This window comes from Apteryx rowi, unplaced genomic scaffold (genome assembly GCF_003343035.1).
Source record: "Apteryx rowi isolate R43461 unplaced genomic scaffold, aptRow1 scaffold_126, whole genome shotgun sequence".
Taxonomy (NCBI): domain Eukaryota; kingdom Metazoa; phylum Chordata; class Aves; order Apterygiformes; family Apterygidae; genus Apteryx; species Apteryx rowi.
The window spans coordinates 1,803,858-1,829,816 of NW_020447486.1; the positions used below are offsets into that span (position 1 = coordinate 1,803,858).

At 36.7% G+C, this 25,959-nt stretch overlaps 1 protein-coding gene across 13 annotated transcripts in view; it reads left to right on the top strand.

Annotated features, from left to right (window-relative positions):
- Nucleotides 1-25,959, top strand: part of KAT6B (lysine acetyltransferase 6B) — a 129,224-nt gene that overhangs the window by 71,585 nt on the left and 31,680 nt on the right. For 11 of the 13 annotated variants that reach the window (XM_026055770.1, XM_026055772.1, XM_026055774.1 and 8 more), the window contains 9 exons: nucleotides 3,308-3,423; nucleotides 3,581-3,662; nucleotides 4,633-4,765; nucleotides 8,411-9,342; nucleotides 10,274-10,395; nucleotides 12,121-12,236; nucleotides 14,271-14,412; nucleotides 17,641-17,802; nucleotides 20,275-20,368. In XM_026055770.1, coding sequence (XP_025911555.1) covers nucleotides 3,308-3,423; nucleotides 3,581-3,662; nucleotides 4,633-4,765; nucleotides 8,411-9,342; nucleotides 10,274-10,395; nucleotides 12,121-12,236; nucleotides 14,271-14,412; nucleotides 17,641-17,802; nucleotides 20,275-20,368 — 1,899 coding nt within the window. The remainder of the gene's footprint in view (nucleotides 1-3,307; nucleotides 3,424-3,580; nucleotides 3,663-4,632; nucleotides 4,766-8,410; nucleotides 9,343-10,273; nucleotides 10,396-12,120; nucleotides 12,237-14,270; nucleotides 14,413-17,640; nucleotides 17,803-20,274; nucleotides 20,369-25,959) is intronic. The other 2 variants (XM_026055778.1, XM_026055783.1) reach the window with 2 other exon arrangements.

Sequence of the window (25,959 nt, forward strand, 5' to 3'; positions counted from 1 at the left end):
TTTTTTTTTGGGCAGCATTTGGGAAGGTTATATATTTGGGCAGTGGAAATAAGATGCACTGCTGTGTCATTCTGACCAGGATGTGTTCTGAAGGAGTAAAATGACAGAAATGTGAGAAAACAAATCCTAAGTACCAAAGCAAATAGTGCTTCTCTCCTAAGTCTTGTTTTCCCCATCTTTTGACTTTGAAAAATCAGCAGACTTGAGAACAGGAATCAAACTCTACTCCCATTTTCCCCAACCAAGTTATAAATAACTGGGGATATTAGCATATCTAATTTAGCACAGTACACATTTGTCACTAATGTAATACTTTTTTAATTTAAAACATTATCTGTTTTGTCACAAATCCTTTGAAGAATAAACATAAGGCTCAATTTAGCAATGAGGTGAAAAAGTGGACAGGTTAAAGGACTTGTCTAGGTCACGAAGGAGTGAGTTTCTGTTTTAACTTTCAGATCTCACCTATTTTTACCACAGTAATGTAAAGGCAGCCAGTGTATCTCAAATCTTACCCTTTTCTGACTGGGGTGGATAATAGTGGAGTTTTTAAAGCAGAGATTTACTGAAAAATAAACTGATGTCCATTCCTGGTGAAAACTGACAATCTCACACAGTCTAGATTTCCTGTAATCTGTGAAATTTGTGTGGCACTTCAAAATATTGATGTTGCTGAGGTTTAAAAAGAAAGTCAAGTGGTTGAACTGGGGCTAATTACTGTCTAAACACCTGAAACTAGAGATTGATCAAGTAGTGAAAACCTCTTGGCAGATGTATCCACTTTTGGATACACAGAAGATAGTATTTTCTTGATTTCGGCTCGGCTCACCCAGTCCCGAGATATTGGGAATCTTTCCCTCTTCAACTCTTTGAAATGTAAAAAGCCTAGCTGTAAAATTACTGAAGGTCACAGTGACTCAGTTTAACTGACTAACCTACAAAAGCAGTCAAACCGAAAGTCCCTTCTAAAAATGAAACCTGTGCTGATTAGTTTCATGTCTATTAGGCGTAACTCACTTTTTGTTAATGTCACTTTTGCACTATGTAAATTTGTGTCCACAATAGTAAAAAACTTTTGTTACCTGCTTATAAAGAACAATAGCATATCATATTTTTGAAATCTGAAAATGTCAGTGCGCTCTCTGCTAGTGTTTACCTAGGGAAGTGTATGAAAGAATATGACAAATGCATGGTGATACTTCCCATGTACAGTCCAGTTATTTGTGGCTCAAGGACTTTGAGTCACAGGCAGAATCTGTGTTTAATCCCAGTGGCTGCTTTTTGGTGAATTTTTGTCTAATAATACAACCCTTAAAGATATAAAGAAATGTGTGTTAAGCTATGTAATTGCTTGAACAAGGAACACTATGTTGGCTGATAACAGGGAAATAAAGTAATCCCATTATACATAATATGTGCATAGTTACCAACCGGTGAGACTCAACCTTTCTTAGGTAAGTAACTGAAAAGGGTAAACGTAAGGGAAAGTTAAAATCGGCAATTTAAACCACAGCTTTCTTGCTTGTTGAAATAAATCATTTTTGTGTAGAATAGATGCATTAAATTCAAGGTATGTGTATGGAGGCAATTGGCTTATGATAACACTTTAACATGTTAATATAGCTGTTCAGTCATGGTTGATGAAATAAGACTTTTTATTATATTGATTATTAATATCAGCCACTCCAGGGAACTTTTTTTCTTCTTGTTTAGTGGATTTTTTTTTTTAATGAAGCACTTGTTAAGCTTCAGTGCAACGGATAATGTAGCATTGAACTAAACTATGCAGTTACCCAGTGCATTTGTCGTTGTCACGAGGAATAGTCACATTGTAAGTGCATAATCAGTTTTAAACACAAAAATCTGTTAGTGTCTGTTAAACTTTACGCTAAGAATCAAAAGGCAATGTTTTTCAATATCTTTTTTATTTTAAAAACTACTCTTGATGAATTTATTCTTGATTGTTCTTTACTAATTGATTATATTCCTGCTTTTTATTTTGGGGTCATGTGATATTTGGGTTGTTCTAACTCTTTTAAAGTTTAACAAAAAGTGGGTTAAACCTTGGGTGCGCACACTGAAAGGAGGTGATCAGTGCAGGTTTCAAATTTTAAAGCGTTTCTTTCATTCAGTCAGTCATCTTTGTGGTCCATGCCTCAGTCTCTTGAAAGATGAAAACAAGAAATGCTTATGGATTAACCTGTATCCTTTTTTGTCATGGTTTAGCTCAGTCCTGGACTGGGAAATATACAGTGGATGTAACATGGAGGAGAAAGTCCGGATCACCGTGACCAGAAAATTAACTGGAATAAAGCACATGCAGTTTCTTTTCCTGGCTCTGACAATGAGACGAAAGCATCCCTCGTGCATATAACACTGCTGCAGCCATCTATAAGTGCAGCACAGCGTCAGGGTTCTTACCTTTCTGACAACTTATAGGTTCATGTCCTTCATAATCTCTGAATGTAATACTAGCAAAAAGTACCTCCCTGGAAAGGGTTTACCCTTTCCTATTTAGCAGTGCTTTTATCTCTCTGGATTAAGAGTAATTCTGTTGAGGCTGTTGAAGACATGGAAAGTCATTGCCAGTATTGTCTGAGATGYTGTATGTGTTCAGGTGTCTGATATCTTGCATTAATTGGAAATGTTACTATTTAGGCCTTATAAACTACCATGAAAAGAAGATGGCCCTACCAGGGAATAAAATACAGTTTCATGGGAGAAGATAGTTCAGCTACTGTTTTTCTTTTGTTTTAAACCCTCTTTTGTAATAAAGTTCTCCTGACAATTGCCCATTTCACTTTTTTTCTTCTTACTGCTCTGAAACTTTGCTGATTATGTATAATCAAACAATACATTGAAATGAAAAATGCATATAGCTTGACTATTAAGCTTCTGTGGTAGATCCTTGGAATATTTAGAGACAAATTACTAATAGAGCTTTATATAAAGCTTTCATCTGGATTTATATTGCATTGTTATAAAAAGAGTGGGTTCAAGTTAACGGAAATAACTTTTTCGGAACCAATGGCAGTTTAAGTGAAAACATAATTTCAATCCTAGGTGCTTATGAAATCTATTTACACATGTCAGTTACAGTGAAAGTCAACATTCTACTTCTCTTGACACTTGTTTTATGGCAGTTATTCCATATTTTCTTTGCATGAGGTAAAGAAGTTAATGTATTGCAAGTTCGGAAAACAGCCAGAGCTCTTAGGGTTCCAGTGGAGCTGGCTGCATCCTGTGTTGAACATAAGAATCAAATCTCTCTTAAATCTCAAGAAACTTCAAATATTTTGTTTTTCAGGGCATCCATCATGTTTGAAATTCTGTCCTGAGTTAACAACAAATGTGAAGGCCTTAAGGTGGCAGTGTATTGAATGCAAGACATGTAGTGCATGTAGGATCCAAGGCAAAAATGCAGTAAGTTACTATTCAGCTTTATCTAACTTTGTTGACCCTAGCTTTATACTTGGCACATGTGGAAATACAAATTTCTGATGTACAGTCTCTAGCAATACTGTATTAAGTCTCTTTTTCTCTCTTTGTCCCCCTTCCCCCCCCTCCCCCCCCAATTTAGGATAACATGCTCTTTTGCGACTCCTGTGATAGAGGATTCCACATGGAGTGCTGTGACCCACCACTTTCCCGAATGCCAAAAGGTGATAATGAAAATCCTTTCATTCAGTTTTTTCTCATGTTAAGTGACCAAAACCTCTTGAGCATGCTAATTATTTTTCAATTGGTAAACACTAGAGTTTCAATCAAGTCAAAGCCAAGACTTTCTTTTTCTTTACCTGAGGTTTATTCTTGGGAACACAAGTTCTATGGTCAATTCCATAATGCCAATTGAGTTCTTGGGCTGTTTGTTAAAAGCGAAGTTTTGCAAAGGTTGTAGTTGAAAACGTTTGGGGTATATACACAAATACAAAAATCCTTAAAACTCAAAAAGCCAAAATCTCAAAAATTCAAAAAGCCTCCTTCATACCTTTTCTAATGGTAACTTAAAAAAACAAACAAAACACCTGTATCTTCAGGTTCTGTGTTTTATCTCTAGATTTCTGGTATTTAGTACATTTTGTATCTGCTATTGCATCTTTATGACTTTCCCTATTTAATTTTAAAATTGTGCAAAGAGTCTTTTTTCAACTTTTTTAAATCCCCTAGCCTTATTTACAGTAAACACATGTTAAGACATGATCATCTAACATTAAAAGGCTGACAAATTGAAGTTGTTCTATATTTAAAAAAAAAAAAAAGTGTGATCTGTTAGTTTCTTTACAGCACTTAGCTTAGGTTGCTTTGTAATTTGCATGTAATTTTTTTTACCTGAATTATCTGTGTCTGAAGAAAGATCTAGCTAGTGTAAGGAGAGGCAAGTTAAAACCAAAATTCTTCTGGAACCCATTTGCTCACCATCTTTTCTGTGATCTTTGTCACTTCTCCCTTTCCAGGAGTGCTTTGCTTTCAAAAATTCCAAAATACTGGTAGAAGGGGTTCATTTGGCCACTTTTCCTTCCATATGCCCTGTTTGGAAGAGAATTTGTTGCATACTTGGCATGTATCTTAGTAGACACTTGCAGTACAAATTAAATAGGTTGTGTAAGATTAATTTTTTTCCTCTTTGTGTAGGAATGTGGATTTGCCAGGTCTGTAGACCAAAGAAAAAAGGGAGAAAGCTACTTCATGAGAAAGCTGCCCAAATTAGGCGACGATATGCAAAACCTATTGGACGACCGAAAAATAAACTAAAGCAACGAATGTTGTAGGTTTCTCTTTAATTTTTTTTAACATTTCTCAGAACATAATTTTACAGAAGTTGATCCAAACTCAACTAGTTTTTAACTGTGATTCAATTTGGGGAAAAGAAATGATGAGAAGTAATCCTAGTGTACACATTTCGGTCTGATGGCCAGTAACTTCTTAATTATAGTGGTTAATTTTTGACCTTATGTCAGAAAATGATGGGGTGGGGCGGGGGGGAAACCTTTATATAACTTACTCTTATAAACTTACTCTTACAAATGCAGTATTCTTTTTAATGAAACTTGCACCTATAACAGGTACGAGCAAAAGTTTGTACAATAATGTGACACAACTATCTTTTAAATGTAACTTAAATTAACTGAAGCATGTACAGAGTCCACACCAAGTGGATAATAAATAGCTGATTACCTATGTCCAACTTCAGGACACTGTTCTGCTCAAAGTTCTGCTTGAAAAACAGTGTAAAAGTAAGCTTGATATCAGTCCATATCAGCTCACAAAACCCATTCCCAACAGCAATCTATGTAAGTACGACAGAAGTTCTGGCTTCAGTGTTACTCTGGAAAAAAAAGATTACTTGAATTGTCCTGTTAAGCAGCCACTGGTTACTAGGGGAAGAGGCTGCAATTCCTTTTGCTTCTCAAGATTATCTCTTTATCTAAGACAAGAGTGCTGTAATTCTTCTGGCGTCTATCTTTCCAGGCAACACTGTATTTGGACATCTTAAGGCTTCATTGGAGGATTGTTTAGGTAGATTTCAAAAGCTGAGCTGATGTTACATTCAGTGTTAAACAGGAACAGATTCTATGTTAATGCTAGCAGCATGTTGTCCTCATCACATGTTCCTATTCACATACAAATTTCCTCTTCTCCTCCTATTTAAGTATCTCTTTGGCCATGTCAACTGAAAAGCTTTCTGGCTCTATCTACTCATTCTGTTATGTGGTTGTTACCCTACCATTTTTCTCTACAGCCTAAAAACTTGTCTGGTATTCTTCAGAGTTGCATGCTACCTGCTGTAAAATTGTGGTAGATTTTGCCAGATAAGAATTTCTGGAGCCAGTGCAGCCAGCATGTAGTACTTCCGGTGTTTTTTTTTAATTTTTTCTTTCCTTTTTTTTTTGACCTTTACAGTATAGCACACTAGCCTAGTTGATGTACCCAGTGCAGTGCAGGTTGCTATGTTCTTGTTCCCCTTCTTTCTATCTGCTGGGATCTCTTGTTTTGGCCTTTTTGGTCCGTGTCCTGAAGTTCAAGAGTTGTTGCTTTAGGAAAGTAGTACAGGACAAAGATGGTTTATGGCACTACATGAAAGCGAAAAATCTAGAGTTGGAGTGGAAAATGTGTGTTGAAGAAGGGTAGAGCATTCTTTTAATTCTCCCTTCTCTTCCCAACTAAATAACTTACATATTTGAAGCATTCAGTCATTAGAATAGCCATACAACTTTCAGCATTTTAACATCTTGAATTTCCTGTACATTATTGTGTGTGCATGATAAAACTCCCTATATCTCTAACTACACCTGTGCTTTTTCCCCTTTGAGAACTCCTAAGCCTTCAGCTGGAGGTGGTGGTTTGAATATAGTACTGCCCTCTTACTTCTCTTAAAACATGTCCCTGGTTTGGGCATTCCACAGGGATTTTAGCAGGAATGCCTGTCTGACACTGTAATTGTGCCTTTTCTCCTTCCTCCAACATGTAAGGGATAAGTCGGTAAGCTTGAGTGGCTTTTGCTGTTGTGTTGAGCTACTGGTATTCTGAGCTCCAGCTTTTATTAAACGTTGTGTTAAAAGAAGCAGAAGTCCTTTTAGTTTTGCATGATGATTATGAGTATAAAGACTTACATCCTCACATGCTACAGAGAAGGAAAGATAGAGTAGTGCTTTAAGGGTGGGGGATTCTTGTCTTTGCATAATGAATATTTGCAATACTCTAGACATATTTCTATTATTGTGATTTTTTAATATACATAGAACAAAGTAATCTTGTTTTGGAAGAGTAACAGGAGATGGAATAAGAGAAGAGATTTTCATGGAATCCTGTTTAAAAATGATAATAGGGTATGGAAGATAATGTTGTAAATAACTGAGCAATCACATGAAGTACAGCAAGATTGGCTAATGTCACTTAGGCCTTTTCATGTAGTATAAGGAAAAACTATCCAGAAGTACTGGAATAATTTTTTGCCTATTGAACATCTGTAGGAAGCCCTTCATGGGCAAATTACTGTGTAGGATTAACTAAAACCAGGTGTGTGTCAACCTCTGGCACTGGTGATTAGCACATGTGGTAGGAAGAATAGATCTTGCTATGGACACAAGCTTATGGCACCAAAGAATTCAAAAGACTTAGTAGTTTTTTGTGTTGCTGCCGCTTAGAGCTAACCAAATTTAAGGATGTGTGAGTGGAAAAGGGGCCAGTTTTTAGACTGGGCCACTGGAGTTCAGCAAACCAGATGGTAGCCCCAGGCTGTTCCATCTCTAATTAAAAGTAACCTGTAGGAATTAATTACTTCAGCATTGCAATTAAGAAGGCAAAATCTGTGGAAGAAAACTTTCCTCTGCAAAATAAGCTAACTTCAAAGAAAGGGATGAAAAAAGGGAAATAGAATTGTTGGGTTTAACTATATAGCCTTGTTCAGGTATGCAGTTTGATCGTACCTCCTGATACCTATTTCTTCAAATATTTTTAAATGTTTGGTTTTTGTACACTTAAAATATACTACTTTTCAGTGTATTCTTCAGTGATGTTTTTCACTCATTAGCAGTCAGCTAAATTGGCACTTTTGCTGTCACAAGTGTCGGCTTGCAGCATGCCCTTTATCTTACTAGCCTTTTAGGTAATATTCACCCCTTTTCCTCCTCAACATATTCCATATTAGGCTCAGTCAGTTTATGGCTCTTCTTTGATCACTACTTGGTCTTACGATTTTGCTCCTTCCCTCTTTATATATATATATATTTTTTTGCTATTATTATAATTCCTGAAGAAAATGGGTTGTTTCTTTGGTTTTGCTGCAATGCTATTCATAAACTGCCTCATTTTGCTTTTAGATCTTTGGTGGTCTTTTTTTAAATACTAGTGCTTATAGATGTAATCAAATAAGACTGTGGAAAAATGGCAGTTTCTTGAAAAACTGACTTGCTTTAAAGAATAATAGACTCTTTGTACAGTTTAAGTAAATGTTTTGATGAAGTTAATAAGGGTTTTGATATGCTGTATGTAATTTGTTAACACTGAACGTGGTGCATCTCCTTGTTGTGTGCAGTCACTTATATAGTGATGAAGCAGTTACTGTGCTCAGACATAATGCATTAATGTTTTTCTCCAAAGGCGCACACATTTCTGTCATACCTAAAAGTAGGTGGAGCCTGTATACTTGGGAGACTTTGCTATCCCAGCTGCTTCTATTTATATGTACTGTGAACTACCTTTTAAAAAAAAAAAAAAAAAAAAAAAAGTTAAGTGTCAGATGTTATGCCATAATGTGAATTTTATGTCCAAGGTGCATATGTCTTTCTAAATTTCTTTAAAGATTCTTTTAGGAAAATGGCGTAAGTAACTTGTATAAAACTGTAGTAGTATTTGCTAGTAGCTTTATATCTTTTTAATGCTGATTTTTATTTTCCAAACTTTTGCATAGGTCTGTAACCAGTGATGAAGGATCCATGAATGCATTCACAGGAAGGGGGTCACCTGGTAGGGGTCAAAAGACTAAAGTCTGTACCACACCTTCATCTGGTCATGCTGCATCTGTGAAGGATTCAAGCAGCAGATTGCCTGTTACAGACCCCACTCGGCCTGGTGCCACCACCAAAATCACCACCACCTCCACCTACATATCTGCCTCTACACTTAAAGTTAACAAGAAAACCAAAGGGCTCATTGATGGCCTTACTAAGTTTTTTACACCATCACCTGATGGTCGCAGATCACGAGGTGAAATAATAGACTTTTCAAAGCACTATCGTCCAAGGAAAAAGGTCTCTCAGAAACAGTCATGCACTTCTCTTGTGTTGGCTACAGGTACCACACAAAAGCTAAAACCTCCACCTTCTTCACTTCTACCCCCAACCCCCATCTCTGGTCAGAGCCCCAGTTCACAAAAATCCAGCACTTCCACTTCTTCTAACTCTCCCCAGAGTTCTTCCAGTCAGTCAAGTGCACCCTCCTTTAGTAGCCTTCCTAATAACAGTCAGCTAAAGGGACTTTTTGATGGACTTTCTCATATCTATACCACTCAGGGACAGTCTCGAAAAAAGGGACACCCAAGCTATGCACCACCCAAGCGTATGCGTCGTAAGCCAGAATTATCTTCCGCATCAAAATCTAATAGCCATTTCTATGGAAAGAAAGAGGTTAGAAGTAGGTTTATTTCTCATTCCTGTACCTCTGGATGGGGTATGTCTAGAGGACATGCTTTTAAAGCAATCGCTCACTTCAAGCGAACAGCCTTCCTTAAAAAGCACAGGATTTTAGGCAGATTAAAGTATAAAGTGACCCCTCAAATGGGGACCCCCTCACCAGGGAAGGGGAGCTTGACAGACGGAAGGATTAAACCTGATCAGGATGATGGTAAGCAAAGGTCAAAGCGCCAACCAAACCTGCGTCCCGTCCAAAACCGAGATTCTTATTTTGTCACATAGGTCTTAGCTACTTCTCTTGTTCTTACTTCACTTTCATACAAAAGCAACGAAACTTTGACCTTGTATCTAATGCTGACTAAACCTCCAAAATGTTTTTTCTGACTAATACCACACCACCTTTTTATTATTTTTGCATCTGTAGTGACACTAGGAGCCCCAAGTGCCTTCATAATGTTGCTTATGGCTGTGTAGTACCGCATGAGTAGCCACTTTTCATGCTACTTCCTTGTTCTTTCCCATGCCCTTTCTCTGGCAGTAGTGCTGTCATCATGATTGTGTGCTGTCAGTGCTTATAATGATGGGCATTTCGATTCATTTCCCTCTGCTCCATTGCTTTTTCATGACCAACTCCATCCTGCCTCCACAACACTCAGTCTGTACTGCTGTAAAATACCTTTTTATGATTACTTTTATTTAAGAAAAAAATTATTTCTGATGTTTGAATGTACGCTTAGCTTAGCATTGGTCTCCAAATTTTTAAAGTTTTTGTTTAAATTAGCACTGAAAGGGCAGCTTTTTTCTCTTATTTTTATTATTATCTTGTAGAGTATCTTGCAATTTATTAGGAGACTTACTTCCAGTGAAAAAATATATTCTATTTCATGAGGTTCAAAACTAATTTAGTAGAACTGGACTGTAAAAGCTCAGACAGGCAAGCAAGTAGTGAAAATTGCTCTTGCAACAGGAAATTACAAAACAAGAAGGGGGTAAGGATTCATTCCTGTTTAGAATTCCAAATTTAGTTAGAATGGGAGGTTGTAAGAGCTGTAGTTGCTACAATACTATTTAGGAGTATCACTCTGGAAAAGCACATGTAACCTGCATGTCTGAATAAGCTTTTTGCTGGTTTTAAATAACAGATACTGAAATCAAACTAAGCATCAAACAAGAAAATACAGATGTATTTCTGGTGGGAAGCAAGGACACTGTTACGCAAGAGGATTTGGAAGTATTTAAGCAGGCCCGGGAACTTTCCCTGGAGGTAAGCAGAGAGAGAGAAAGTTGTCATCAGTGTTACATAAAATGCAGTTATTTCTGGAAATAAAAACTTGATTAGTTTTCAGATGTCTACTCATCTTCATTTTTGGTATATTCCTTTTGGCCCAATGCTTCATACTTGCTGTGCATTGAATTGGAGAGACACTTTATACAGTTGCATTCTGCTAGATTGGAGACAAGGCATTCCACTGGAGTGGGTCAGAAGAGTGACGCCTGCAATAGATTTTGAAAGATACGCTTGGAGTGTTTTGGACATAGGACTGCCACTGACTAAACATGGAGTTGCGTAGCTGACATCCTGGTCAGGACTGAGAGGATGTTGGTCAGTAAGAATGTGCCTTGATCACTTTTCTCTGCACAGAAAGCAGCCACTGTGAAAAGTTAAGTCTGTCCCATCAAATACTGTGTGTAAGAAGCAAACTGGGTTTGATGGTGGGCTCATTATTTTATTTTGCCCCATGATTTAACACATTTTAAGTTTAAAAACTATAGACTTTTTTTGGTAGTTGAAATGTTTGAGCTGAATCTGACTAAAACTTTATACCAGCTGGTGTTTATGCTTTTCTTTAGGATATATAATAGTAATCTAAAGCTTCCTGAGACTGAGCTGGTTTTCTTTGCCAAGAAAGCTCTAGACATGGCAGCTGAATCTTCCCTTAGCAAAAAGAGGCTTTTTCTTTTCTGCGTCAGTGAAATGAGCAAGCCTTGAAGGCTTCCGTGGTGGAAGAAGCTCTTTACAAGTCAATCATGAGGAAATTTTGCCCTTCAAGCAAGCAGTGTTTCTGGGAAGCAGGGTCAAAAGGGAGGTGCATATAATGCTGCAACTGCTGCTTTTARTAGAATTGTGTCATAAACCAGTATGTCTTTTATCTGTTTCAGTAATGAAAGTTGCTTAATTTTTTCAGGTTAGAGGTACAAGAACTGACATTACCTGGCATGGGTCAATGCATTGACCTTCATAGAGTCTTAATTCAGAGTGTTAACCACCAAATGCAAACCAAGTTTAAAGATCAACTTGATTGTTAGCTGGTATTTTCATTTGCTAATGGAACTGGTTCCTACCTCCTCTTCTTTTTTTCTTTCTGTCTTCATATGCAGTTCAAAAATGTTATATGGTAAGATTTCTAAAATTGGTATCACTTAATTTAAGTTTTTTCCATATTTATTCCTTCATTGTATTTAGCCAGCCCTCTAGAATCTAGCAGTCACTTTTTGATCAGCTCAACTTTTCTATGTCAGCTGAGGTTAATGTATTTTAGTGTATTATTGACTGTTATGAGATCAAATCCTGTGAACTCCAGAAAAATTCTCCTGATCCCTTCTCATTCATTCCTTTGACAAAAGGACAGATTAGAATTTGAACTAGGACTTTAGAAACACCCTCCTGCTAGATGCTTCAAGAGAGGAGGATTGAAACAGTTGTGCCTCTTCTTTGGCTGGGCCATGCATCTACTTGCATGCACTTGTCTGTAAGCACTACTCATTTAACTTTATTCTTACTTGCTTGGCACCTTAAAAAAAGTTGTATGTTTTATAGCTAGCTGTTTGCAGATTCTGTCCTCTGTCTGTCCAGGCTGGAAGAACATAAGCAACTAATTTGAATGCTCCAAGTTTGTCAGGTCTTCACTGGTTGAAACTGATGTTAGAAAAACTAACTTTCCTTTTGCATGTTCTGTGACTAATGTTTTGCTTTTATTGCACCTGACAGAAAATTGGATGTAAAAACACTGGTGAAACAAGTGGACGATATCCTTCAGTGATTGAGTTTGGAAAATATGAAATCCAGACCTGGTACTCTTCGCCTTACCCACAGGAATATGCAAGGTAGTGAGTTGTCAAGATCATCATATATTGTTGGAATTTTTACTAATTTTATACTTTACTTATTTTTAAAAGTTATTTAAATTTAGAATTTACTTTTGTAATTCTGAGGGAGGACAAGGGTCTTCTCTCTCTCTTTTTTTTTAACTATTTCTTTTCAAAGATGCATTAAAAACACTGAGTTTTTTCTAGTCCTGCATAATCTTAGAGTTTCTTGCTATCTTTTTTTGTCTTCTCTTCTTTAAACAACTTGCAACCAGGTATGCCCAACTTTCAGCCATTCAGAACAATTAATCTTGTTTGTCGTCCAGAAGATAACCTCTCTTTTGAGGGAGCAAGAACTCTGGACCTATTAAATAAATAAAATTTAAGTGAGCAAGTTGTGGCAGTGGCGTCCCAGTTTTGGCCTCCTCCTTCGCCAGGATGCCTCAGAGTCAGGCAGAGAGCATGAACTGGTACATGTGCTCAGTAGATCTCTACTGATTTATGCTTATACTGGAAATATATGCTTTATGAATCCACTGGATTTATGGCACGTGGAGATTTGCAGAACTGTGTGTTCATCAAGTACTCTCTACAGCGGACAACCAAATTATATGGCCTGTTCCAAAAAGCCTGTGGATAACATTACTGTAAACTGCCTTTTCTCTCCATCCCCCTCATTCCTAGATACTGTCATCTTTGCGTAGTGGGAATGAGGGGTATATTGTGAATTGATAGTATAAAAATCAAGGGCCAAAAAAGAGTGTATGGAGCATTTCTGTTCCATCTTATTAACAGAGCTTTTACAGTGTTAATGTTTTATTTCACTTTTGTAGCCCCTTATTTTCTGTCATACTGTGAGGGAGAGGGAGAGAGATCTGGCCCATCAAGTAAACTAATCCCAGGCAGAGGTATGATAACAGATAATCGTTAGTATGAGCCAACAGTGGGATGACATCTGTAGGAGGCAGTGTGATTCTTGGCTCTGTATGCAGTGATATTACATCATGGAATAAACAGTTTGTACTACTCTGATAAATTTTCTTAGAATCCTGGAATACTGTAAACCAGTGCTATTACCTCAACATGATTCCAAGATGTATCAGTAACTTCAGAGCAGATATAACTGGCCTCTGTTCTAAGAATTTGTAGACTAACTAAACTAATTTTAGTAAACTGATTTCCTGCAGTAGTATTCTACTACTTCAGTAACTTAAAATGAGGATAAATAGCTAAAAATTACTGAAAGGAGCAGGCTTTTTTCTGGCAGGTAGATCCCATTGTCAGTGTTTGTCCAGCATGGTACCTGTGGTTTATCTGCATCCAGCCTGAACTGAATCCTCCTTGGGGGAATAGTCATCTATCTTGCCGCTTGTCGTGGAGATGGGTGGAAGGGAGCCTTTTGCCTATATGTGAACTTTCTGGACTGGCTTCTGTGTTTGAGTAAAGTGATAATGTGGCTGATTGGAGGATAGGGGGGAGAGGACCATCCTACCACAGTCTGCTGTCCCATCCAAGTAAATGGAAGGGAGTGAGAAGAAAAAAATTTCCTAGCCTCCTCCACATCCAAAATAGGGAAGGAAATTCCCTGTAGCCTATTATGAGCCTCCTTTGTCCTTATTGTGAAAAAGGATGGAACTTGAGGTATGACTCCAGTGTACCTACTTTGATGGAGACCACAACAAAAGCTTAGGTGAAATGTGAGATGGGGTGGGAGGAAGGGAACTGTGATTTAGCTGAGGCTGGACCACCAAACAGCTGCTCAGAGTTCAACTCAGTTGAATCAGGTTCACTCTGATTGAATCTGAATCTTTTTTTTTTTTCTCTTTCCCCCAATATGTGCCCTTCTAATGACTGATGTATATGTTTAATCATTCCCTCTAATGTTTTTTTTTAACTTAAGTAGCATTTACTCAGGGTACCTTACGTTAAAATGGGGAGGGGCTTGTCACTTTGTGGTAACTTTTTTGTTTATAGAATTTAACAAATGGTTCATTTGTTTTTTTTTTTTGTTTTTTTTTTTTTGTATAAAATATCTTTCTAATTTTCATACAGACTACCAAAGCTTTACCTGTGCGAATTCTGTCTTAAATACATGAAAAGTAAAAACATTTTGTTAAGGCACTCAAAGAAATGTGGCTGGTTTCATCCTCCAGCCAATGAAATCTACAGAAGAAATGACCTTTCAGTATTTGAGGTAGGTATATCAAAGTCTAGATTTCTGAAAGTAATCAGTTTGTAGACATTACAGACCAGCTGTAGACCAATGGCGGGGGAAAACTTTAACATATTTAAATACTTCCATGAAGATTCTTCTTATACTGCAGAAACAAGTCCATCTTCCCTGTCCTGTTCCACCCTGCCCTTTTCTCTCATGACTCTTACTTTCTCTACACTTGTACATTATGCATTACTCAACCTTTAAAGATTCTTGTGCAGCATGCTTCTTAGATGGGTGCTGCAATGGAAGCCCTTCAGCTGGGCAACCTTTCCCTTCACAGCAAAAGTGCCTTTCACACCTGTTCAGTTTTGGCTGTTTGAGTATTTTTGGGTGTAGAGAGAGTAGTGAGCATCATGTAAATATCTCCAAGGTATGAAAACAAGCAAAGCAGTTTACATATTGTTCTAGAAATTTAAATGTAGCAACTAAGGGTTTTTTTCTTCCTTTTGGGTGTTTGAGAAACTTGCCCTGAAGTATCCTGGTTGGATGATGGAGGTTCAGTCTAACTCTGGCCACAACAAGCTGCCTTTAATTTAGGAAGCCCAGAGTTGAGCTTGTGGGCATAGCCCTTTATAATCTAAATTACTGTCTTGGAGACCTTTTCTGTAGCAGTCTCTGAGTTTTTAAGGATATCCTGGACAATGGAAATCTGCATGTCAAGTAGTGTGTCTGCAGTTATTCAAGCTGTGCGTTAATCTGTACATTCCTAGAGTTACCAGTTGCATTAACAGAAAAGACGGTCAGGGTTATTAGGACTTTTTGAGATTGTTTCTCAGCAACAGCATTCAGATGTGCATATTTAACTTTTTAATTTCAGGTATCATAGATTCTACTTGTAATTTGTGTTTTCATATTGTAAAAATGTCTGTCATGCCTGATCATTGCCATTATCTGTTCAAATAGTGGTAGATACAGTTTTTGGAGACATTACTTAAATTTAAAAAAAGACCTTAATACTTGGTTCACTTGCTTGTTTTTGCAATATTAACTTAAAAGAAAATTCTACATCAGCCAGTGTCTCAGCCAGGTTTTGTTTTTTGCTATGGTTTTCCACCATGTGTGTTTTTTCTGCCCCTTATTCCTTTGTTTATGAGAGCTAATTCAGAATCCATAAGGACATGATTGCAAACAAAGTTAGGAAAGTAGAAATATTTTTTTGCTAATCTATTTGGTTCAGCATAGCTATCCACATCAGGATTGTGTTTTCTTCCCAATTCAGGTAGCTTTTCTACAGGTTATAGATCTGCTAGCAAAACTCTTAAATTGTAAACAGGCTTAAAACTCTTTCCCTATCAAAAAAACAAGATTGTCCTAGTCAGTCTGAAATAATTAACCTTTTTTCCTCCCTTATTGGGTGTTAAAAGAGCTGTCCAGCATGCTACAATAAGCAAATCCTGCTTTCTAGTTCATTTTATTTTCATTAGCTACAGCCAACCCATGAATAAAAAATGATTAAAAAAAAAAAAACAGTTCTGAGGAGAAAAAAAAAAAAACACAGAAAATAAGATGCATGTGAAAGGAATGTCTGGACTCTTTCTCCACTTCTGTCTCCTTTCTCTGTTTTAGGCACCTTAATAAGCACTTATCTTAAGACTTCTGAAAGAAAGTCTTTGTTTTTCATTTCCAAGATTAGCTTCAATTGTTGCTCTGATAACTGTAGAGACTTTGTCTTTCATTGATGTCCTTCCTAGTAGATACTTTAAGGAATTCTGTGCACCCACTTTCTGTTTGGCAGAATGCAAGGGATGTGGTTTCCTTCATGCTTTCTGTTTTCTAGAGAAACAGAAAYGAGTTTGGCATTTAAGATTTATGTACCTCCTCCCAGAGAATGACTTTGACAGATTTGAGAGAAGACTTCGACATAGCGTACTACTATGTTGAAGCCAAGAAACTTTGACAAATGTTTTCTTTTGAGGTTGTAGTCCACTTTTTCGCTCATTTAAGACTGATGAACGAGCTGCGTTTGTCTGGAATCGAAGGAGTGTTTTTACATTTCTGTACAAATGTTCTCATTGAAAAATAACTTACAGAATTTGGATTTTCAGACTTGTGGCTTACCCAGTGATAACTTCTACATTGTTGACACTCATTTAATTTACATATTTGCTAATAAGTGTGCAAAAGGAGGATAAAAATCTGGATAATGGAGCAAATTCTATGAGGACTTAATGTAGTTGATAAGTTCTCAAATGCTATATGTAAGTTTATTCATTCTGATGCTTTTAGTAGCAGTAGCTGATCATTAAATATTTTTTCTTTAATCCAAATAACACAACTACACTAAGTCAGTCACCTTGAAATCCCTAAATAAATCCAAAAGGTTGGTGTTTACTCAGAATTGTAACTAGGATTGTAACTAGAAACAGAATAGAATACAGTTTCTTTCTCAGCATTGTGTGCAGATCATTTGGCTGTCTGTGTGAAAGAAATAGTGACTTTATCAAAGAATATCAGTACAAACAAATGTTTCTATTAAGATTATTTCAAAAAGACTTTTGTCTTTGAGCCTTCCGTTTCAGGGAGTAACTTATTTTTGTAGTCTAGGAAATCTGCATCTGTGCCTAGTTTTTTTTGTAGCTGTCTGCGTCACAGCTTGACTCTTCATACTAGGAGCATACCTAGACTAATTATAGTACTTAACCTGAAAATGTACTTCTTTTGCACAGTATCATTTTAGCCCCAGTGTAGTATTTTTGTCTTGTTTCATTGTATCTAAAATGCTACTATATTTAATACCAAATTGACAACCCATTCACTGGTCTTGTACCTTAAGATTCAGTATGCAATTCATTCTTTTTTTTTATTATTATTATTATTGTTGTTGTTGTTGTTGGGCACGCCCTCCTACTAGCAGTCCACAGTTTAATGTAGCTTTAAATAGTACATTGTTGTTGTTGTCTGCTAGTCATGTCCGTTTCATTCCAGGAATTAAGTGGAAGAGGTAAGTCCAACCTGAACAATTAAAAGGTGAAGTTACTTTGTTTAGTTAATCCAGATCCTCTGAAGATACTAATGCAAAGTAATTAGTACTAACTGGAGAATTCTTATTTAACAAGAAGCTGGGGCATCTCTCTTCTGAAACTTTTTTTTTTCTGTAACATCATCTTTTTCATGTTTCCTCCTAGGATAAGGTTGATTCGAGAAGCTATTTTGTCCTAATATGTTGGTGGCATGGGAAATAACTGCATCTGTCTTGCTTTCTAGGTTGATGGAAATGTGAGCAAAATTTATTGTCAGAATCTTTGTTTGTTAGCTAAACTCTTTCTGGACCACAAAACCTTGTATTATGATGTTGAACCATTCCTCTTCTATGTTCTTACAAAAAATGATGAGAAAGGCTGCCATTTAGTTGGATATTTCTCTAAGGTAAAAAAGTGTTTCTTTTTCAAAACATTATTTATAACTCTTCCCACTCTCCTTTAATACGTGAACTTAAATATTTGTGCAATTTCAACAGCAAAGTAAAACTTCTATTTAAAAAAATTCAAATCCTCTCCATCAGTCTCAAATGGAATGTGATTCATCTCAAATACACTAGTACTTTCTTTTCTCAAAGACTGGTGCAAGTTGAGAATTTATATATGTACTCAGCTATATGCATTTTCTTTTCAGGTTGTTTTGTGACTTGTATCTGTACAGTTGAAAATTAAATCTCTCCCCCACACACACTCTCTTTAAATTACAAGTTTTGCAGAAGTATACCTAGTCTAACTAGTAAAAGTGCTAGGCATTTGAAATGATGTTGATTTGCATTCAGGCTTTTACTGCTAGCTGTTCAAGGTGGCTATTTAGACATAAATGACCTACTGTGTATATCTTTGTTCGTTCTTGTGTACAGTCTAATGCAGTTACTTAATACAGTAAGCTTAAGAACTTGAGYGCTAACTTCACAGCGTACGTTGCCTTTATAGTAGATGTCTTTATTTTTTGTGTTTTTTCTTTGAATTTTAAAGCAATAATCACAGTTATGGACAAAAGTATTTCTCTGAATTGTCTTGACAAACACTAATAAAAATAGTGGTGAAGGATAATTAGATATGTCTTAAAAGCTTCCATTAGTTAGTTTTACCGTAAGAAATTTGATGATTTGGCACACAAACAGTTACTGTATGACCTGCATTCTGCTTTTCAGAAATTTAAAGAGTGCTTTTTGCCTCTAATCTCACCAAGAAGTGATTTGTATAAAGGCATTTTTAAGTGTAAAAATCATATTGGAGTACTTGCACACTCTACGGCGGTACTCCTGGGCCGATTCATTTCTTCGGAGGTGTTGGCCTTTCCGAGATTTAAATAACAGTGAGAATTTCAGGCACAACTTGCACTGTCTCTGACCTTAAACTTTCAAATAGCTTATTTCAGTCTGAAGTTCACGTGGCAGACAAACTCATGTGAACTCTGATGTTGGCAAGTATTTTCTAGTAGGTTTATTTAAGATATCGCAGGTGTTGAAGTGAATCTGTCTTGATGTTTGAATGTTTCCTCCCCTTCCTTTTTTCAGCAAGGATGCATTTTGTTGTCATTCCCTGCCCCCCCAATCAGTCTGTTTGTCTGTTCTGGTGGTCACAAATGTTTTCCCCAGCAAAACTTAGGAAAATACTTCAGCATCACCTTGAATTCACTGAAGTACTGCAATGATTTACTGAGTTGGGCCCCCTTTTTTGCACCTGCAATGGGTGTCATTTTGCTGGCAGAAATGCTCCGTCTTTTCTTCCTCAAGTGCAAATACATCACCAGGATGCATAGTACTAAGCGGCAATCTGAGAGTTTGGGAGCCTGTACAGAGAAGATACTGATTTAGCCTTCATCATACACATAGAAACTAAGAAATCTTATGAAATATGGCATTGACATTTGCTCTCACAACTGAAGAAATGTTTGGAAACCAGCTTATGGGCCTTTGGTCCTGTCAGTGTCATCACTGATCTGGTGTCATCTTAGGTGGGGAGGCTAAATTAGGAGGTGGTGTTTTGCCTATCTGTGTGCTTGCCCTAGCTGTTTGTCAGTTATGCCAGCCTGTTTATTCCTAGTTGATTTATTTGGTCTCCCTCAAATCTACGTAGTACTGACTTTTGTTTTCTGTGTAGTCTTTTAAAGATAATAAGGCTTCAAGGTTCTCTTGTTCTTCTTTGTTTTTTTTTTTTTAATATCAATAAAAGAACCTCTAAGCTATGCTGTTGAAACAGCTTCATGGTTTAGATTTTTCTTCCCATAATGTTTGCCTCCATTATGTGCATACATACGACTTCATTTTTGTCTGAAATAGAGCTCCAAATTCTGAGCTTTTGCCTTCCTTTGGATTTAGGTGAGAAGCATTTAGCTTTGAAAAAGTTAGTATGCTTTAAGTATGACTACTTAGTTCTGTAACTGAAGGGTGCCCCCCCCGTTTGTATTCATTCAGAGGTAGAAGACAAAATACAGGTGAAAACCAACGAAGTAATTAATGTAGCAATTGCAGAAAATATATCTTCACCATATGTATGGTTGTTATTTTCTGCTTGTATATCCCTGACAGAATGATCAGTAAAGCATGAAAATATTTTCCTCTTCCTCCTGTCCCCCTCCTTCCAAACTATGCTTAACCTTTCTTATGCTGTTTAGGTAATCCATTTAATTTTTAAGGTGCTGAGTAGCTAACTAATAAAACTCAAATATTTTTGAGGGTATATTTGATTGATACTTCCTTCTTATTAATTATTAATGTGGAATTACTCAGCTTTGGTACTGACCACATGCATTCATTTACCTTACTGGGATATTTTACAAGGACAGTGACAGGTGCAGGTAATTGCCCACTTCAGCAGTGCTTTGACATACTTGATCTGTTTCTCCTTCCCTCAGGAAAAGCTTTGCCAGCAGAAGTACAATGTCTCCTGCATAATGATCATGCCCCAATACCAAAGGCAAGGATTTGGAAGGTTTCTCATTGATTTCAGTAAGTGAAGTGTTTTATTTACATTTGTGATTCAGGGAGCTGATGGTTGTTGTAGGAAACTGTAACATATAAAAGTTTATTTAGCTTGCTTAGTTGTTTTTATCAATAGATAATGGGATTTCTATTTATATTTACACAGGATAGAAAAGCTCCCTGAAGTGAAAAACTTACTGCTGCTCTGTTATTGTACTCTAGGAAATTGAGAATGGATCTCTCAGCAGTAATATTAGCTCACAGAGCTATTGCCCTAAATGAATTGTCTAAATTAGTTTCCATTTTGCCCTGCTCATTAGTATAAGAAGAGGCAATTATTTGTGATTAAAACTAAGAAGGTGTTAGTCCAAGGCATTCTCTGCGTTCTAATATTTAAGTTTGTATTTTGTTTTAGCAGAAGAACCTTTTTTTTCTGAAGAAGTGTTACAAAGAAGGAATGTATTTTTTTTTTAATCATCACTTTATTAGTGACAAATGTTACAAAATTGTGTATGTGCTCACAGTTGTATGTATTCTTGCTGCTTTGTTGTGCTGAGTTGAGTATCTGAAAGCCTGAGGAACACTTGTTTAAATGTACGTTTATATCACCCCCAAACCTTTCGTTTTTAAGCTGTAATAAAACTCCAAACAAAGTTCTGTAGGGAAGCATCTCAGATAAATGTCCTCAGTATTACTGAATCCAACTTTGTAATTTAGAGAAAGGATGATGAGGGAATTGGTGTGTATTGGATGTGGTTAGAGAAATGGTAAATCTAGTTTTCACTATTACTTATGATTTCTAAAGCACTGTAGAATTACATGATAATAGAGATAGTTAAGATAATAGGATTCCTGCCCTGAAGGTGTATGCAAGAACATTAAAATGCAAATAAAAATACATTGCAGTATAACAGCAGGACAAGACCGATAATTTGTAACTGTAGAGTTCTGCAGCTCTGGGTCTTGCAGTGTTCTACTCAGCATGACCACACTAGAATTAATAAAGATATTTAGTATGTCTCTTCATTCCATGGCTTTACAAACAGTTAATCTTCACTATACCCCTGTGAGATAGGTAAGGATGGTTTTGGATCACTTAATCCACCATTGAAATGTAGCTGTCGCTGGAGTGGAACACAACAGCTGTTCGATTGTGAACATTCTGCAACATTTTAGGAAAGACAGTGCAAAATACTATATACTTCTAGAACTGCAGTACAGAGTTTAAGCTTGTTTACTTAGGTAGAATTTGGCCCTGATCTGAGAACTAGTATCTCTTCTTGCAAAAGGAGGTAGTGGACTCTTACTGGGCATAACTGGTAAGTACTTCTAGGGTTTTTTTGTTTTTTTTGTTTTTTTACTCTGTGGTGTCTTCCAAATAAAGCGCCCTCAAGGAACATTGTTCTGATTGAATACTGACTTTGCAGTAGAGTGATGTCTACAAAAGTGGCAGTACAGTTTTGAAGCCTGTACACTCTGCATAAGACCTCATAACTAAAGCTTGGTACTCCATATGCTAAGGAACTTGGAGATCTTTTTGGATTGTAGTGAAATGGAGTATTTTCTTGTTTAAACTACTTTGTATCTGTATACAGGTACATTATAGTTTGGATATTCTGTGTGTCTGCTGGATCTCTACTCAGTCTCTTGCTTTACCAAGTGCTATGCTAGTTAATCTGGAAGAATCAGTAGGGTGTTCTGTCCCTCTTCTCCTCCTGTGAAAATCTGGAAGTACATCAGGTTCTTTGAATTATCAGGATTTCTGTGATGACTTGCAACATGTCCTAGTGGTACACTTAACTTAAACCTTATTTGGTGCTGCCTGTACTCATTTCCTGTATACATATTGGGCATGGTCTAGAGATCAGTTTTAGCTTCTGCTGGGGCTAACAACCTGCCCACTTTGAGCATGCAATCTGGYCTTCAGTAGTTTTCCACAATTCCCTTTTATTTTTTAGACAGTGTTTCCCTTAACTAACTGGGAATCAGTGTCTCTGTTTCCAACAGCATGAACTGAGAGGTGACTGAGAGGTCTGTGAGGACTGTGTACTGAGTGTTGAACAAAATAAATGAAAAGTATGAAAGAGAACTGCTTGTGGCTGCTTTTTTCCTAGGTGTAACAGGGAAGGTGAAGCTTCAAGTCTTGTTTTCTTGGTTTGTATTTTTATCCTTTTGCAGGATGGAGGCTGAAAGGCATTAAATGGGACAGTAATATCCTCATCCAGATGAGTGACCCCCAAATTTACCATTATAGGAAAATCCAAAATAAATTATTAATTTTACTTGTTTTTCTGCAATATTATTTTCACTTTCATCTCTTCTTAAATTGTAATATAATTGGCTGCCATACTTTTTCACTTAACCCTTTCTGCTCACTTGTGGATGCTTCTGAGAATAACTGCTGTAACTGGCCTGAGAAGATGGGATACAGCCAAACCCCAGTCCTTTAGACTTCCACAGGTCAAGTTTATAATAATAAAATAAACATGTTTACAAATGACATTGTCTAGAATGTCATGTTCTCATAAATTTTGGGGAAGGTGGTTGTTTTTGTTTGTTTTTTCCCTCTGGCTAAGGATAATCATTCATTGATCATGCAGGTAACACGTCTAACTGCTGTATTTTGAGTTCTGCAAAACAGTCACTAAAGCTTGTTGACTTTTTTTAATAACAGTAATCAGAACAGTTTTTAGACTAAAATAATACAAATTTTCCTGTTGAACAGATAGTTTTCAGAAAATGATAATTACAAACTGCACAAGGGAAGGCCTCAAGTGCTATGTGCAAGCAGTTAATGGCTCACATTGCTTTGCATATCTAGAACTTGGGAAAGGTTGGAAAGAAATCAAATCTTAAACCACTGCACAACTCCTGCTTTATCAGCAGTCTGGTGAAAATGTAGATTATGTGAACGCTGCCTGTTTATTGTTCAGAAAGTGGTGCATTCTTTGGTCTGTCAAACTGGTTTTCTTGAACTAAATCTTTAGTGATGAATCGATGGTCTTCTGGTAACTTGCAAGAGAAAATCAATTATTTTATTTTGCAAAAAGGAAATAATTCTTTGTTTTCTGTCCCTTGATTTCCAACTTTTTTTTTGTTAACTACATTTAAAATTTTTAGTTTCTATTTGAAATAGAAATTTCCTACTCTGTAGATACAAGCATAATGCTTTCTGTCTTTCTGTCACTTCAGGAATCTATAATGTGAGATGTCACATATGAAAAAACATTTTTTTTAGGAAGGGTTGTTTAATTTTTGAGAGAAGAAAGTGTGGTGTAAAGTGCCTGAGTTGTCTATCCTGATTATCTTCAGCAAAAAAAAAAAAAAAAAAATTTTTTAGATCTCTATGTGTAATCAGTCACTTAAATAGAAATGTGTTTTTAAAAAAATGTAATATGCATGTTTGTTCTTTCTTTTTTAAGCTTGGTAAGTGGGTTTTTTTTTGGTAGTGAAGTTATTCATGTTTTGACTATGCTAGAAACTTGCTGGACTGTTAAAAATTTAAAAGTAGCTTGGATCTAAATATTTATCAGATCTTGAAACTGTTGATTTGTAAAAAAGCAGACTTGATTTTGCTTGATCGTGCTAAATTCACTTTGTAAGGTAAAGCTAGATTAACCTGTTCTATTTTCTGGAAGCATGTCTTACTGAAGACAGTATTAACTTACAAAATAATTCACATGGAGTCTTCCTTTTGATTATGCTGAATATGCTTTATTAAGTATTCTTTTATTACAGCCTGTTCAGTTTTCAGTTAGAGAACTTAATTTTTATTTGGAATATATATGAACACATGAAAGTAGCTCCTAGAAAGGGATGGGGGAATCTTAACTTGCTCAGATATATTTAATATCTTACTGTCTTTTACAGGATTGATGATGGTCGCCCAACTTCTTGGGCATACTTAAAATTGTGGTAAAAGATGCTGTTAACATTTGCTTCCGAGTCAGCAGGCACAAACTTCTTTGGTTTGGGGTGTTTCGTTTTCATTGTGGTGTTTCTTTGTATTCTGTGAGGCTGACTGGATTGTGTGTAATGGGTGTACCTGAGGGGGAATTAATAGACTTCTGCATGAATCTTTTGTTCTTGCTGCAAATTAAATTTTGGGCAAGTAGAGTCCAGTTTAAGTTGATCCAGAAGCAAACCAGAAGGCAGACTTCTCTTGCGGGAGATCCCAGTCTAGCTTTGTCTCACTCTGTGTCCATGTGTAAATCCATCTGAAGTGATGCACAGCTGTTAATCCTAACATGAGAATTATGTATACCTACATTTGGGCAGGTTTTTACATGTCCTGCATCAAGTCAGCATGCAATTCTGATGTGGTTTAACAGTGCCAGCACTGAACCTACAGTTTTGTAGCTCCTCCTATCCATGCACTCCCAGCTCTTTTACAAACTTTAGCAGCTTCTCTATACAAGAAGTTTCTTTTTTCTTTACTTTCTTGATTTGAGCTATTGCAGAATCCATATTCTTCATATACTTTCTGTTCCTGTTCATTAGACTGCAGTGCCGAACATGTTAATATTTCTTTATTTTTCAGATCTAACACACAGAATTCAATATTAGTAAAATGGAATACAGCAATATTTCATAGTTGGTTAATAAGCATTTTCCATAAGTTTAAAACAATCATTTCATTTCAGGCCTCCTCGCAAAACTCATCTCCCCACAGTCTCAAGTTTGTTTACTGGATTGCAAATTCCCTGCCAGGTGCCTGCAGTGCATTAGCACAGCAGCAGCTGGAGGAAGACTGTATGTGAGGACGTTGGGATAAACCTGTCCCACTGCAGTGACTAGCATGTTGCTGGTTCCTTTGCATCACAGTAACAATATGGTTAAATGCCAAGGAACAAAGTCCTTGATAGCCTTTTGTTATTTATCTTGAAGGTGTTTCTTGTCCGGTTGATTATTTCAGTCTCTTCCTCCATATCAGAATTCCTTCTTTTCATTTGGTTTATCTGTTCTGTGTGAAATGATATTCTTACCTGAGAGGAAGCCTGTTCTAACGATGCTGGGATTCCATTTGGGCTGCTTGAGCTTTTTGATTTGTTTTATTTGTCTGTATGTTTGGAAAAGTCAGTGCTGACTTTCTGACCTTCTGTATCTTTCACTGTATGCAACTTTAGTGCCTTAGAAAGGTCACACTGTCTGGAATACTGTAAGAGGTCTAGCGCAGGGCTGAACAGATACTGATGTGCTTATAAAAACACTCTAAGATTACCAAGATTTATCATGGTATGGGCATATATTATTTTTTCCATTAGCTTGCGCTAACCCCTAGTTCCCTTCTGGGATGTGTAACTCAGTTGTCTGAGGAGCCCGTAATAGGGAAAGACAATTCAAGTGTGGCTGAGGAAAAGACAAACTGAATTCATATTAGCTGAGCAGTTCTATTCTGGTATAGGAAAAAGTGGTTCCTTTAATGTTGTTGTTTGCTCATTTTTATTCCCTGAATCCAATATCTGGTTCTTGGTCAAGTATTTTTGTTCCTGTTACATTCAAACAGGTGAGTAAATCTTCATTTCCTGATTTGCAGAAGCAGTAGAGTACCAGCAGTAGCAGTACTTGTGCAACAGCTAATGTATAACGGCAAGGAAGGAGAGGAACAAAAAAAAAGG